Below are 14,733 nucleotides of genomic sequence, written 5' to 3' on the forward strand. Positions count from 1 at the left end.
ATCCGCATGACCTTTTTGCCAAAACCGCTGAGTACCGTGGGCTCAGTGCCGCCAAATCCAAACGATAACCGATGAGTTAGCACCCGATGCGCGATGCCTGGCTTAGGAATGATACCACGATGTTTTCCGCGAAACATAACAAGTAAGTAACGTTAGAACTTCATAAAGCTCTTGCAACTCTATTCTGTGGCGCCATTTTGCCAGTTCAAAAGGCAGATTGAGTAAAAACGGGCATATGGCAAATGTAGTCCAGTCAATCTGTGGTTTCAGGTGGAACTAATTGCAATAGAATTTCTCTCAACGGATTTTGAACGAGTGATACAACCTAGTTAACATACTAAAAGACCCCAAAAATCCCTTTGGTGGAACCTCCTGAAATTTGTGATTTTTCCATTTCGGAGCAAAACCACAGGGTACCCGCGTCGGTAAAGCGGAAAATAATAAAATGCACGTCTAAATCTGTACATTTGAAAGACCATTGGTCAAAGTTGATTAAATACCCAGTTTGGATATCGAAACAAAGCAAATTGCCCCTGTTTTATCTATTTTTCCAATATTTCTGTAATCCAAATACCACTGGGTACCTGAGTCGAAAACACTAAACAAATTTGAAAATTCAAACCTGAATCAGAAAATTCCAAAGGTCATTGGACAAAAATTACTAAAGACAAAAATTCTAGTTTCGAAATAAAGCAACTTGTCCATGTTTCATTTCTATTTTAAATATTTTCTCCACAAATGTATTTCTGCGTCCTCGCGTCAGTTACTGAAATTTGTATAGAAAACAAACTTACATGTGACAGCAACTCAGTAGCTAGGGTTGTTATAGAAGGCATGGCCTCTCGTCACCTCCCAAAAAGGGACACCGCTATATACTCAGACGACACAAAGCTATACCGAAGAATCTCTTCGATAAAGGACTGTGAAGCTCTTCAGGATGACCTGACAAGTCTAACAAGTGGAGCGACGAAACAAATATAAGGTTTATTACTACCAAGTGTTGACAGTCTCACGGAAGAAAACCAGCTTGGCGCCACAAGTCTTCAGCGAATCAACATTGAAAAATATCTCGGGGGCACAATATCGAGCAATCTCACATACACCCACATTCTATTTGTGTTGTCCAAGGCCAACAGAATGCTTGGTCTGCTCAAGAGGACATGTGTCCTTATTACAGATACAGGGTCAGGCGTACTCTATACCTGTCCCTTGTCAAGTCGCAGCTATGTTTCGCCACTGAAGTCTGTTCCCCCGGCAGCGTAAGACTTAAAATGTCCTCCTAGAAAGGGTTTAAAGGTGAGCCACCCATTGAATTCTACTATCCAAGATCAGAGACTTGAGCTAAAAAGAGCAACTTCTAAAACTCGATCTACTACCCTTGGTCTTTGACTGAGAGGTAAAAGACCTAATCTTTTTTTTAACTAGTGTAACTTTGAAATAACTGACCTGAATGTTCAACTTTTTGTCACTTTTGTAAATCATAATCATACTCGTAACCTGAACCCAACCTTAACTTTATCTCCAGCTCTTTGCAGAACAACTACATTTCAAGCATCTTATTTCAATCGTATTGTAAAACCATAGAATCTAATGTAACTTAACTCAGTTCAATACGTTCTCTACCCTACTCTCGCTTATAAATATTTCCTGCAAAATCATTATCAGACCCTACTTGCCAATGTTTTCAACGTAGACTTACCCTGTACATGTTCTGTCGCACGGATCTGTGACTGCCACCACAATTATTTTTTATATTCATTTTATTTCCAATTTGTTTGTTTGGGGTACTTTACGTCCTGCATGGACCCTGTGCCCATTTACGTATGACCCCCCATTGGTCATCTTTGTTGTCTAATAAAGCTATTGAAGACTATTCTTGTAATCAGTAACACTTTTGTTTTTTTTGAGGTTTTACACCCAGCCTAAAGAAAGCAAATGCAATCCAATTTGTGCATTAGCACTGCACCATTTCTAGAAGCAATTCGTGTGTTGGAGGCAATTCTGTTCGCACTGGACTATCCCCAAGGATCGCTGATAAATATAATGCGATACAAATGCTAATCGGATTGCAGCACCAGAAGATGAACCTGCAAGAAGAATGGTCTAGACTGTAGTGCGACATTTGGAAAGTGTAAGGGTCAGACTTGTCACAATTCTGGACTAATCGAGTTAGATCTAGACGTTCAGTTTCATTAGAAGTGTAAGTAGCTTTCTCTAGGCTGGTGTAAAACCTCAAGAAATTACAAAAGATTCAAAAGATTACAAAAGTTCCAGATTACCGCTGTATTACATGTATTGAATAGGCTACCTACTGAGCTGATGTTATACATAAGTTTGTTTTCTAGACAAATTTCAGTCACTGACGCAAGTGTGAAGAATGCAGAAATACATTTGTGGAGAAATAGAAATAAAACATGGACAAGTTGCTTTATTTTGATACTTAAATTGTGTCTTTAATCATTTTTGGCCAATGACCTTTGAAATTTTCTGATTGAGACTTGTATTTTCAAATTTTTCAGGGTTTTCGGCGTGGGTACCCTGTGGTTTTTGGAATACAGAAATATTGGAAAAAATAGATTAAACAGGGGCAATTTGCTTTGTTTTGATATTCAAACATTGTCTTTAATCAACTTTGACCAATTGCCTTTTCAATGTACTGATTGAGACGTGTATTTTAATTTTTTCTGTTTTAACAATGCAGGCACCCTGTGGTTTTGCTCCGAAATGGAAAAATCACATATTTCAAGCTGTCCCACCAAAGGGATTTTTGGGGACTTTTAGTATGTTAACTAGGTTGTATCACTTGTTCAAAATCCGCTGCGAGAAATTCAATTGCAATAAGTTTTACCTGGGCCATAAAAATTTCATAGATTGACTGGACTAAATAGGCTTTTTTCCCCGGTATAATAACCATTCCCAGAAGACACCTGTGTATTCAGCTCTGTTTTCACATAGATCATGATTCATTCTACCAAACAAAAGAAGCTTTTGTGAAGCAGTCTGCAGTTTCTTACACTGGGATAGAGCCGACAAATGTTAGTTCGTTCGTTTTTATACCAGGAAAATTTAATGCTATATCAAGGCTTGAAATATAATATAATATAATATAATATAATATAATATAATATAATATAATATAATATAATATAATATAATATAATATAATATAATATAATATAATATAATATAATATAATATAATATAATATAATATAATATAATATAATATAATATAATATAATATAATATAATATAATTTTTTTTTTTGGGGGGGGGGGGGGGAGATGTGAGGCATATCCTCAAATGTGGCTTGCAAGCTTAAGCAGCTAAATGGCTTTCAAGCTATTATTGAGCCAATCAGCAGACGTTTGCCGTTCAGGAAGAGCACAATAGAGATCTTGCATGCATGTTCAATCTTGTGTTAGCGAGCTTTTAAAATTGGTGTGGGTTTTTAAGTTGCTCTGTTTTTGTGGATATTTTTTTCCTGTCAATTTAAACCAGGCATTCATGTATAATTTCTCCACTTTTAAAAATGTTTTTAATGGTGATGGAAACATGATTTGATTCCAATGGAAAGCAATACCTTATAAAACATTGATATAAATTTGGTACATAGTTTTGGGCCTTCAGTTGCCCATAGTTTGGATAAAATATCTCTGAGTTTTGAAGTAAATATTATATAATAGACTTTAATTGGTGGAACTATTTTATTTTGTTGTAGAACTTCAAAGCGTCATGACCATGCTATGGAGAAGGCATCTTGGAATATCAACACCTGCTTGTATGAAGAACACAAATTTATCTGACATGTCATTCTGGGAAAAATTCTACAAATCCAGGGGACCAAATAACACCTTTGAATGGTTTTTGGATTTCCAAGATGTCCATAATTCACTTGATAAATACATCCATAAAGACTCACATATCAACATACTAGACCTCGGTTGTGGTACATCAGAATTTTGTATCCAATTGTTTTACTATTTGAGAGGAAACTGTAAGGTTGCTGGTATAGATTTCTCAGAGGAAGCAATTCAGGTAATGCGAAACCTTCTTAGACAACATGGACTTGATGATTCTGTTTTCTCCTTGCATGTAGGCAATGTCTTAGATTTGCCATTTTCTAGGGAGTGTTTTGACATTATCATAGATAAAGGGACTGCAGATGCTGTTCTCAGGTCCCCTGCTGCTGAAACAGCTTTCTGTGCAGTGTTGGTTGAGGCTTGCAGAGTTTTAAAGTCAGAAGGTACCATCTTGCAGTTTTCAGATGAGCCCCCTGAAGTCAGAATGGACCTACTAACAAAGGCTTCCCAATTATGTCATCAACAAAATATGGGACATATGTCATTTTATTTCCAAGAAATTGGATGTCGATCTGGAATTGAACGCTTTATGTATGTTTTACAAAAGACAGGGCCAACTGGAACATCCTGATCAACATCAATAAAAGGATTACAGAGAAGCTGATAATTACCTGATTTATTGATTTCTTAAACGTGGTTGTAATGGTTGCCATAGAAACTCTTACAGGGAATCAGAAACCCTGCATAATTATGGTACATATTTACTGTTTACACGGGCCAGCAAAAACAGTCACAAAGCGACAGTAAACTATAAGATACCATACATACATTGCTCCCAAAAGAACAAGTTTAGAAAAACGTGAGACATGATAGCAAATACACTTCACATGGATCTGACGTTACTCATCAGTTCATAGAGAGACTGCTCCACATAGTTTACATTCATGAGTGTGGGTTTGTGTGTGAGCACTGTCACTGAAGAAGTTACTATGGTCCAGAGTCCACAGCTGCTCTTGTACATCTCCCAATAGCATTTCATGAAGTGCAATGAAAGAAGGGACCTCTGGCTTAACATCCTCGTCTGAGAATACGGAATCTAAATGGGTAAACAAAATCTGCCATTAACAATTGCTCAATCCATTGCTGTTTTTGACTTTTGAAGCCAGTGTTGTTTCCTGTGGAGGCAGTGTATGTCATTTCTCCCGCAGACTTCTATCCAGGTTTGTCTTGGGTACTGCTCAGGCAGTAAGCATCCTGTCTTGAAGTTGTATTTTGTCTGCAGCGGAAGATATTCAGCTTTTTGTACTTCTTGCCTGCAAGCATTATAGGTAAAGTTGTACCTCAGATTTTTAAAGTTATATATTTTTCCTTTGTTTTAAACCGCTCACCAAAAAGTTTAATCAATTTCATAAAGAATGGTAAAAAAGCAAATTAATTTATTAATTAATTTTAATGAATTAATTAATTAAAAGAGAGAGAAACAAAAAAGGACAGAAAGGAAGACTAGAAAGAGAAAAAATGAAAGAGGGAATAAATAAAAGAAAGTGAGTGAAGGAGTAGCAACCGTACACCCACGCACTTGTTTATTGTGATGCGAAGAATTCGCGAGAATAATGACGGGTCTCTTCCTCTCATGGTATGTTGAATGAGTTTTTTTATTAAAAACTTGGATGGTTTTCTGTCATAATAAAATCCCTGCGTAGACAACAATAAATCTTTATTAGTACAGTACAGACTGAAAGTATGTTAACATTTTTATGCGTGGATCCTGCGTGCGGAATTTAATGTGTCTTTCAAGTATTTATACCAGTCAATAAAACCGTGTGAATTTTAATATTCTCAACCTGAACCTCGAAAACACTTTGTCAGATGAACGTTTTACTGTGTGTTGTTTTGAATTCATCATCATCCGGCAAAAAAGGTACAGTATATTCAATTTTTAATGAGCAAATTTACTGCGCGGACTTTGGTGCGTGGGACCCACAGAGGTGCGTGGGCTCAAAATCCACGCAGCGAATGTTAAAAAACTTTCAGTCTGTAAACTTATTAAACTAGAAAACTAAACCTGTTCTTTCTGTTACTTTTTGTCGAAATAAACCACGGTCCAAAGGCTAAGGCTAAATGCCCTTAAGTCTCCTGTTATTTGATCTGTTACTTACTTTCAAAGGGAATCCTGTGCACGGCCCAAATAGGAAGTTTCCTAGGCTAAATGCCGTTAAAGTGTTTCCTGTCATCTGATGAGGCTGGAGAACGTGAGGGTGGGAACCAATCACAAGCTGGACGCCAAGGGACAATAAGTAACTGTTGATTTTGGTCTGATTGCTATTAGGCTTTAAGCTCCCTTCAGCTCCCCAATGCATTGCCACGATTATAACATCGACTTTATCCTGAAATCATAAAAAAAAAAAAAGCGGAAGAGCGGTTAAAGCCGCATTGTCACCAGTTTACTTCCGGAGGGCCGTTAAGAGACAAAAAAATTCATTAGAATCCGCGCTATTTAACAGGCCATCAGCTCTAAATTATCGGTAGTTTCTTGGTGTTACGGAGCACCAGCACCAAAAACACAATGGAACAAAAGCCAAAAACAAAGACCTTAGAACGAGACAATGAAATAGAGTACAAACGCCTTGAGCACCAAAAACAAAGCTCCCGTAACACCAAGGAATACGCAAATTATCGATCATATCCTCCAAAAAACTTCCAATTGACACACTGCTTTCACAAAGATATTTTTCGCGTTTCCGTTAAAAATCATCGGAGATTGTTATCCACTGGAAGTATAAACTGGTGATAAATGCGGCTTTAACAACAAGAAAAAACGCATTTAAAAAGAAGCAGATATATTTTCCAACAAGTGAAAATTAGCTTCAATAAAATAACTATGATGGAGGAAAATGACCAGATTCCCAAATTAAGCAGAAACTGGAATGTGACTTTTGCTTTTTCCGTAAAAAAGATCAAGGGCCTTGAAAGAAAAAACTTGAAAATATTGTCAATGTCAGGAAATATGAAATGGGTTTACTCGAATAAATCATGTTGGAGTATATATAACATTACCCTGGGTACCAGAGCCTCCAGACTTCTCTCGAGCGACATTGTTGTCGCGGTATTTTGGCTGAGCGTCACCGGACAAGAGAAGCTGGAGGCTCTGGTACCCAGGGTAATATAACTTGAAAAATGACAATTAGGCAATTTTTGCCATAAAGCATTGGTGAGCTGTGGATCAACGTTTCCTATTGGACCACACTAAAGACATTATCACTGTGCTGTGGATCAACGCTTCCTATTGGACCACACTAAAGACATTATCACTGTGCTGTGGATCAACGCTTCCTATTGGACCACACTAAAGACATTATCACTGTGCTGTAAATCAACGCCTCCTATTGGACCACACTAAAGACATTATCACTGTTTTAGATCCCCTTGATCAACGTTTCACTCCTCAAAACACAATGGCATTTCATTTGGACTGCTAATCAGAGACTACATAAAGGACGTCGCTGTTTTAGATCAATGTTGCCGGTAAGTCCATTTTGTCACTTACTTTGAGCCGGTTGATATCTCGTGAGGCAGACTGGGGCGAGTAAATGGCAGGCCCGGCCAGCAATGAGCCACGCCTTCTTCTGCAAGTGTCAAAGTGACTATTTGCCGACCTATCATTGTGGATAACGTTGCAGTATCCGAGAAAGCCGACCTTTATCCCTTTTACTTTGACGATCAGCGGTCTCTAACAAAAAGTTAAACAAAAGATACGAGCATGTTTGCATGATGACACGCCATGCAGGATGCTGGAACCAAAAGACGTACCCTTTTGTCAGGCCCTGAAAACACTGAAGTTTTGAGAGAGGATATCTTAACCATTTGACTTTGACAGTCCCTGACAACCCTGAAGTTTTGAAATAGAATATTTCAACTATTTGACTTTGTCAGTGCCTGACAAAACGGATATGGCCCGGGTGTGCCGATAGCAAATCAGTTTCAGAGTGAAAAGGTGTGTATGTATTATATGATTCCGCAAGATATTGTGTTCAATAAAATTAGTGACTTCCCTCTTACTTGTGGATCATCAGCTTTTCCATAATTGACTCCGAACCACTTTAAACCAGTTCTTCTTAGAGTGGAGATAGTGTAGTTAAGCGACTCCTCCCCGTAGTCATTCTGATGGTTGTTGGCCAAACCAAGAATATCAAAACCTGCAAACCTTAAGAATAATGGCCAATAAGTCTGAGGCTATAATTTATTTTTCTCTTATCAAAATGGTGTTTGTTTGTGATTGTTGCTAAAAGAACCAAGGCGGGGATCAAGGGAAGATTCTGACCTGTTAACGAAAAAAAAGTACACTGGCGCCTTAATTATCGGAATGAAGACATACTTAACGTTATAACTTTAGAAAGTTTCAACAGTTTGCATGAACATCTGTAAATAGGTATGTCTCCGCTACTAGATTATCTTTGGATACAACAGCGAGATCGAAGTGATGATGATAACGACGAGAATGCCAGTGAAGACAACGATGATATGTATGCCGGACCAGCATTCTCGATGAGTATCTACCTTCTCGTGCTGCGGATGCTAGTGGCGATGATGATGATGATGACGATGGCGATGGTTGATGGTGGTGATCATGATGACAAAGACCGGGGTAATTTGTGAGTATTTAACTTGCTGAAATGATTTTAGTGATAAACACGATGCTTGTTAGTGTGATGGTGATGTCAGATGGTGGTGGTTGTGGTAATCGTGATGATTTTAAAGCGAGATGGTAGTGGTGGTGATTACGTCGGTTGTGGTGTTGGTGTTGGCTACTATTGTAGTTGTGGACGACGTTAGTGATGCTGCTAATGGCGATGGTCATGATGATGGTTGTGGAGGTCCTATGATATGTATTTGTGCCGGTCAGGGTTATAAGGTCGTGGTGATGGTGATGATGGCTAGAATATCAGGAAATGAGTAGATTTGAGAATAATTCATGTTGGCAGTAAAGATAATAAACAATTATTGGATGAGGTTTTAGTGATATCGAATATCACTGGAGTCGAATTCAATAATTGTTTTATTATACATTGATTCAGTAAAAACAATTTTTTCGAAAACAGAATTTCTTCCCGATTCACACAAAAACCGCCACTTCTCACAATCGAACCTTTGCTTCCTAGGCCCAAGATGAATAGCGCGCGCAGAATCACTTATAATCTGCTGGATACAATCAAAAAGCCCAAACTGTCGCGATCTCGTACCAGAACAATGAATACAATACACCAAAAACTGGAAATCGACTCTGCCAAATTTTCGTCTTTAATAAGACTTCTTCAGAGCAGACTGAAGAAGGTGAATCATTACAAGCATATTTACATCAGAATAGTGGCGCGAGACGCAAAAACATTACAACAAAAAACGCGCATTTTCTAGAATAGCGCGCGCTATGGATAAAAAGAATTTACACATCTCTACGTGGGTTCCTACTACAAAAAAAGTCATCACTATTAAGACCCCGCGGGTAGATAGACTTAAGCCGATAAGCCCACTGGCCTTCCCTTTCCCTAAGCTGAGCCTCAGAGTTACATATATAAGTTGTACCATAACATTATTAAGACCTAAATGATTGTCGCAATGAAAATGTTGATAGATAAGGTCATCCTTAACTCTTTCACAAACCGGTAAACTAGGGTGCTTATTTAACCTACTTTTATGATTATTAAAACGCTTCCTATAACTATTGATAGATCCATAGCGCGCGCTATACTAGAAAATGCGCGCTTTTGTCAGTTGTAATGTTTTTGCGTCTCGCGCCACTATTCTGATGTAAATAATCTTGTAACGGTTTACCTTCTTCAGTCTGCCCTCAAGAAGTCTTATTAAAGACGAAAATTTGGCAGAGTCGATTTCCAGTTTTTGGTGTATTATAATCTGCTGGCAGATAATTCACTTATCAGACCCACAGATTGCGTGATTCCCGAAATACAACGCGCGCTCTTACCCAATCAGAATCGACATAGTGAACACAATATATTGTTGTTTATCATCCTGCTTTTGATATTAGTGATGATTGTGATAATAATTATGGTAGACAAGAGTAACCTTAATGCTGTAACACTTTCAGCGTCTCCCATTAACCGTGGTTTCCCCCAAAAGTGATTCTTCCTCATGTTTTTCGTGCCGTAAGGAGACTCGAGGTTGCCGACTGCCAGGTCTGATTGTCTCAAGATGGGTGCTACCGACCGGAGGCTGTCATTGTACGAACACATCCCCATGTTGTTGAAAATTTTTTGTATGCCATCAAAACTGATGTCTCCAACAAAGTCAATGGTTGCCGAGGACACGTCTATCATCAAAGAGAAAATGGTAAAGTAGACGTTAAAAACATTTGATATACCGTACGTTTGGAGATAACTAAATGAAAATAAAAGTTTATAAAGTTGATACAATATTGAAACATGAAACACACACAAAACAAATAGTATATGGATTTGAAGAATGTCAATCAATTTCTACTTTATCATTTCTACTTTGTTTATCCTTGAAAATACAGCGGCTTATGCGCAAGATAAATAAAAATAATAATCTACGAATGAAGTCTGGAATGTTATAAACGATATTGAAAATTCTGGCTTCATTAACCCGATAGAAATTGATGCTTTGTGTGACTCACCGTTGAGCGGGAGTAAAAAATGGAGGCGTGATTGGCCAATTTTAATTGTATCGCAAAAAAGGGAAAGCTCCTCCCGCACCCGGACTCGAATTTGCGAATTATAATCAGAAAGTTGCAACTCTAGCAGTCACGTTAAATTATAAGCCTTCTGTAAAATTGCTCATCTCTGAGCCTCTGTCGGCTGGAGTAAAACTATTTTTGCACAGGTAACAAGACAGTTGTGTTAAGAGATTGTTAAATTAGTCATTTGCTGTCCACTCACGTTTTCGGTGCAAAATTTTAAATTTTGCGCTATCCATAATCTAGCGCACCTGCATAAATTATTCTCGCGCTGTGATGAAAATGCTCGTATTTAAGAGCGCACACAGCTTGGTAAAGCATTATTTTACGATAGATAGAAACTCTAGGGATGATATTTATTTTGGTTTAGAATATGAAATTTGAATTTAGCGCTCATAGCAATTGTCCGACATGTTAACTCATTGACGGCTGATTGATAACTGATTGTTCTTAAACCCCGGGTGTGGGAGGAGCTTTTTCTTTTATAGCGGAACCTCGTGCTAGGCATAGATTGTAGCGTGACGGGCTGCCGTTGTACGCTTTAGCGCGCTGGATTATCTGTGAAGTATTTAAGGAGGCAAGTTAGTAGTTCTTTATACCCTTTTTTTTCAATTTACTCGTTACAAAATTGACGTCTAGTAGTCTCAAATCTCATCCGATTTCATTCATGTTTTCGGAGGATGATATTTAATCATCCGTTTTTGATGAGCTACTGTTTTATTTTATTTATCGGTAACCGATTTAAAGTTATTTAACATATAAACAGACCAGTATTTTATGAACTTTCCAGTATATTTCCAAAATAACCGATGCTTTTTCTTTAAATTTGCGGAGAAGCATAACTTATGGTTAGGCATGATGGGGATCATGGTGGCAAGTCTAAACTGACCAGGCAAAATTTTTGGTGCGCATAGTCCATTTCCTACCTTTGGTTCGGGCAACATTGCGTTATCCTTCAAATTGTTTTAGATAAAGCAGATAAACCTTTGTTGTATTCAGCCCATGAAAGCTTAGTGGTTGTCATCATTTGTACGTAAAGGACAGAGGTATAGATTATTTCGATAAGACATGACCAAAGGGCGAATTCGTACAATTATTATTTAGATTTCGAATCCTCTTAAAATTCAATGTCTTCTCTTAAAAATCGGCAAATAAGCAATTCCGTGCTTCCTCGTTTTAGTGGAGCTTAGGGGACCCTACAATACAGTTACTCACCACGTTATGTCCCTAGCCCGAAATACAACATCGAGAATGAGGTATTTCAACCCATTATCTATCCCGAGGCAAAAAACCTTGCATGCTCAATGGAAACCCTCTAATTATTCATGTTGTGGACTTTGGAGACATTTGCACGTGCAGAGACGTATTTCGCAAGGGAATAACAGTGCGCTATTGTTATGCAGCAAACTTGTTTCATGATTGCGTTACTACATAACAATAGAGAAAAGTCTCTATGCACGTGCAAATGTCCCCCGACTAAAGACTCAATTGTTTGAAAAAGGTTTCCATTTATAAATGATATTGTATTGCTTGGATTTTTTAGGTTTTTAAGGATAGAGGAAACCTTCGCCGACATCTTAGAATGCGTTGTGACGGGCAAATGTTTAGCTAAATAATAATGGGCGAACAATATAACCCTCCGATAAACGCCAGATTTGAAATAACATATTGAAATAACATTTGCAAAGCTTTGCGATAGAAGAGCCTTCCTTCTACTTTTCGTTTTCAGAATGTCATTTATCCTAGCGCTTATTAACTTGGCTAGCCACCAAAAACCAACAAAGTTTTTAACACCCCAAAGTACTGGTTTCTCCCCTACCTTCTGCAGTCGTCAGCACTTGTGAAGTCGTGAAGACAAGAGTAAGTAATAAAAGGCAAGGTGTCTGCGCTGTCTTCATGTGCTCTCCCTTGCTGTGCGCTTAGTAAGGGTTTGACTTGAGAATAAGATATTCAAACTAAAATCCTTCTTAAATCAAATGAACTTCAAAAAAGTCCAATTCAGTCCAATTCACGCTTTTCCAAGGCCTTTAAGGGCAAAGAAGTCGATGGGCATGTTTACCAGCTACTCGTGTTTTTTATAAGATTGCTTCAGAGTCTTCTCATATTTACCATCTAAGTAGTAGGTGCTAGACACTTTGATCTTCACACGGGAGGTTCACGTCTTCTTTTGACCAAATGCGATGTTCTCGTCCGTATTTTGGAAGCAGTATCACTTTTTGCGGAATTCCAACCAGCTACCACCAGGCAAGATCACGGGACCTTTGCCTGGTACCTGTGATGGCATATGTGCTCAAGTGCTCGTTGACATAAGGTGTTTTTAGATAGTACACCTTTCGCTGTTCAATAACGGGAATAACATTCATTTGTGCCAAACGTTGTATCGTTAACGTGCATTGTACGTTCATCAACATCGCACGAAACATTCTTAGCGTGACTCGACTTTCAATAACAATGATTGAATATGCGCGAACATTCAATAGCATCAACGGACAATCAATAACGCAATTGGGCATTCATTCGGGATGGAATGAACATTCTTTTGCCTGAAATCGAAAATTCAATTACACTTTTGGACAATCAGTAGCGTTTATTGACAATCAGTTATAAAAAAATAGAAAATTCATTAATGCTATTAAAGACAATCATGTTCATCAATGTGGTTTGACAACCATGTATCCGATTTAAACAAACAACAAGGAAAAATAAAATTTCATTAACCCATTGACTCCTGGCTATTTTTGAGCTGAATTTACAAAAAACAGACTGAAAACAGATACCTCCCCCCCTATTCTGAGTTTTATACAGCTCGTCAAAGTCAAACACAGCTGAACCTAGTCAGCGGTATCCAAGCTTTCCAACAGTGCTTTGCGGTCCCCACTTTTAATCCCTCGTCGTTGTGCTGAAGCCAGCACAAGTTGATGGCTGCTCATAAAATTTCAAAAATACAGCTATGAGCATATTAGGAGAGTGTCTCAGGACATCATGAAGTCTTTTGGGGCATAATTGAGTTCTTTGCTTATGGATATTTGCAAGCAAAGGTGGATTCATGATGATTTTTTTCTTGTTTGGCTTTGCCTGGATGAGAAAATAATTTTCTAATGAATCACCACAGCTCTCCTAAATGCTGTCTTTTCTGAAACCAAATTGATTCCAAAATTGTTTACATTGCTATTCTGGGTCTGTATGACCTGGAATTGATTTGTTTGGCTTCGGGGTGAAAAGACTTATAAAAAAACATCTGACTTTGGGGAGAGGAGTGTTGACTGGCCCTCCCCTCGTGAATTTTCCCCTGGATCTCCCAGAATGCTTTTCAATCCGTAAAGGCATCTTCGTGGTTTTACAAGCCTTCAAGGAGTGGACATTGTGTTTTGAGGCCATGGAAATGAACCTAGAGGATCAGAATAAAGGTATCTATTTGTGTCTTGAGCTGTGTTTGCTGATCTCTCTCCCTTGTGTTGTATTTTGGGCGTTTTATTGAGAGGGGTGATTCTGCTTTTCTTTCCTTGTTCGATTTGAAATTTGTCAAAGAACCTGTGCTATTATTTGGCTTAAGAGTAGTTGCCAACACCTTGGTTGGATGCATATCTTCAAGACCATTTATCCCTTAGACTGATGCCTGAGTATCTTCATCTTGTTGTGTTTAGTTTGCATTTATGAATTTTTTGGGTTGTGGGTACTTCCCAAAGCCGGACAGGCCGGTTGAGGGGTCAATGTGTTAAGAGTTACTATTTTTCTCTTTTCTTAAAACAAAGGGCCCCTAAAATTAAGAGAATTTATAGAACTATAAATTCTTTTTAATAAAAAAAAACAAGACAAACAAACAACACTTTGTGTGGAGTGTTTATAAAAGCCAAAAAATATATACTTACTCACTCGCAAGAAAAAAGAAAACGTTTGTTTGAGACATGCCACTAAGAAACCGTATCCCCCTTGAACACAGGGAAGGGCTAGAAGAGGAGAGCGGTCAAAGAGGAAGAAATATCACAGTCACTTTGGCTATTATGCCCACTAACATCGGGGGAATGAATGCACAAAAATTCAACGACTTCACAAACACAACTGAATCTTGACCCCAACGAAAACGTCATTTTCATTTACGACGCTGCACCAGCGCACCATAACCTACTAGATACCGGCTTAAACACACTAAAAAAAGTTACCGCCCTACAGTCCATTTCTCAAGAGGCATTACAACGTAACATAGGAACAGTCACGGGAA

General features: G+C 38.2%; 2 protein-coding genes and 1 long non-coding RNA gene across 5 annotated transcripts; 2 read left to right on the forward strand and 1 right to left on the reverse strand.

Moving 5' to 3' along the window:
- Positions 1 to 40: 40 nt before the first annotated feature.
- Positions 41 to 4,469, forward strand: LOC5516166 (citrate synthase-lysine N-methyltransferase CSKMT, mitochondrial). Of its 3 annotated transcripts, none has more exons than XM_032385932.2 (3): positions 64 to 142; positions 1,909 to 2,200; positions 3,721 to 4,469. In XM_032385932.2, exon 3 carries the CDS (start codon positions 3,735 to 3,737, stop codon positions 4,431 to 4,433), a length of 699 nt encoding a protein of 232 aa, XP_032241823.2. In that variant the 5' UTR covers positions 64 to 142; positions 1,909 to 2,200; positions 3,721 to 3,734; the 3' UTR covers positions 4,434 to 4,469. The 3 variants fall into 3 exon arrangements, with proteins under 3 accessions (XP_001636263.3, XP_032241823.2, XP_032241824.2); XM_032385933.2 differs by having other exon boundaries at positions 1,909 to 2,131; XM_001636213.3 differs by lacking the exon at positions 1,909 to 2,200 and having other exon boundaries at positions 41 to 142.
- On the reverse strand, positions 4,462 to 12,812 carry LOC5516130 (PGA biosynthesis protein CapA). The gene is made up of 7 exons (XM_032385931.2): positions 12,334 to 12,812; positions 9,884 to 10,127; positions 7,862 to 8,006; positions 7,350 to 7,532; positions 5,962 to 6,189; positions 5,382 to 5,497; positions 4,462 to 5,115 (listed from the first exon to the last, which is right to left on the reverse strand). Exons 1-7 carry the CDS (start codon positions 12,410 to 12,412, stop codon positions 4,935 to 4,937), a joined length of 1,176 nt encoding a protein of 391 aa, XP_032241822.2. The 5' UTR covers positions 12,413 to 12,812; the 3' UTR covers positions 4,462 to 4,934.
- LOC116620233 lies at positions 5,968 to 10,323 on the forward strand. Its single transcript, XR_004297082.2, has 4 exons — positions 5,968 to 6,099; positions 7,223 to 7,796; positions 8,250 to 8,454; positions 9,969 to 10,323. It is a non-coding gene; the product is annotated as an uncharacterized LOC116620233 (long non-coding RNA).
- Positions 12,813 to 14,733: the final 1,921 nt, after the last annotated feature.

Source organism: Nematostella vectensis, chromosome 2, assembly GCF_932526225.1.
Source record: "Nematostella vectensis chromosome 2, jaNemVect1.1, whole genome shotgun sequence".
Taxonomy (NCBI): Eukaryota; Metazoa; Cnidaria; class Anthozoa; order Actiniaria; family Edwardsiidae; genus Nematostella; species Nematostella vectensis.

What these genes read in the sequence shown, in the direction of transcription:
- LOC5516166 (XM_001636213.3), top strand. Translation starts at nt 94, where the DNA reads ATGCCTGGCTTAGGAATGATACCACGATGTTTTCCGCGAAACATAACA. An exon ending in TTTTCCGCGAAACATAACAA is followed by an intron (nt 143 to 3,720) that starts GTAAGTAACGTT and finishes ATTTTGTTGTAG; the next exon opens with AACTTCAAAGCGTCATGACC.
- LOC5516130 (XM_032385931.2), bottom strand. Translation starts at nt 12,412, where the DNA reads ATGAAGACAGCGCAGACACCTTGCCTTTTATTACTTACTCTTGTCTTC. An exon ending in GAGATATCAACCGGCTCAAA is followed by an intron (nt 6,190 to 7,349) that starts GTAAGTGACAAA and finishes TTATGATTTCAG; the next exon opens with GATAAAGTCGATGTTATAAT. An exon ending in GCACAGGATTCCCTTTGAAA is followed by an intron (nt 5,498 to 5,961) that starts GTAAGTAACAGA and finishes TTGTCTACGCAG; the next exon opens with GGATTTTATTATGACAGAAA.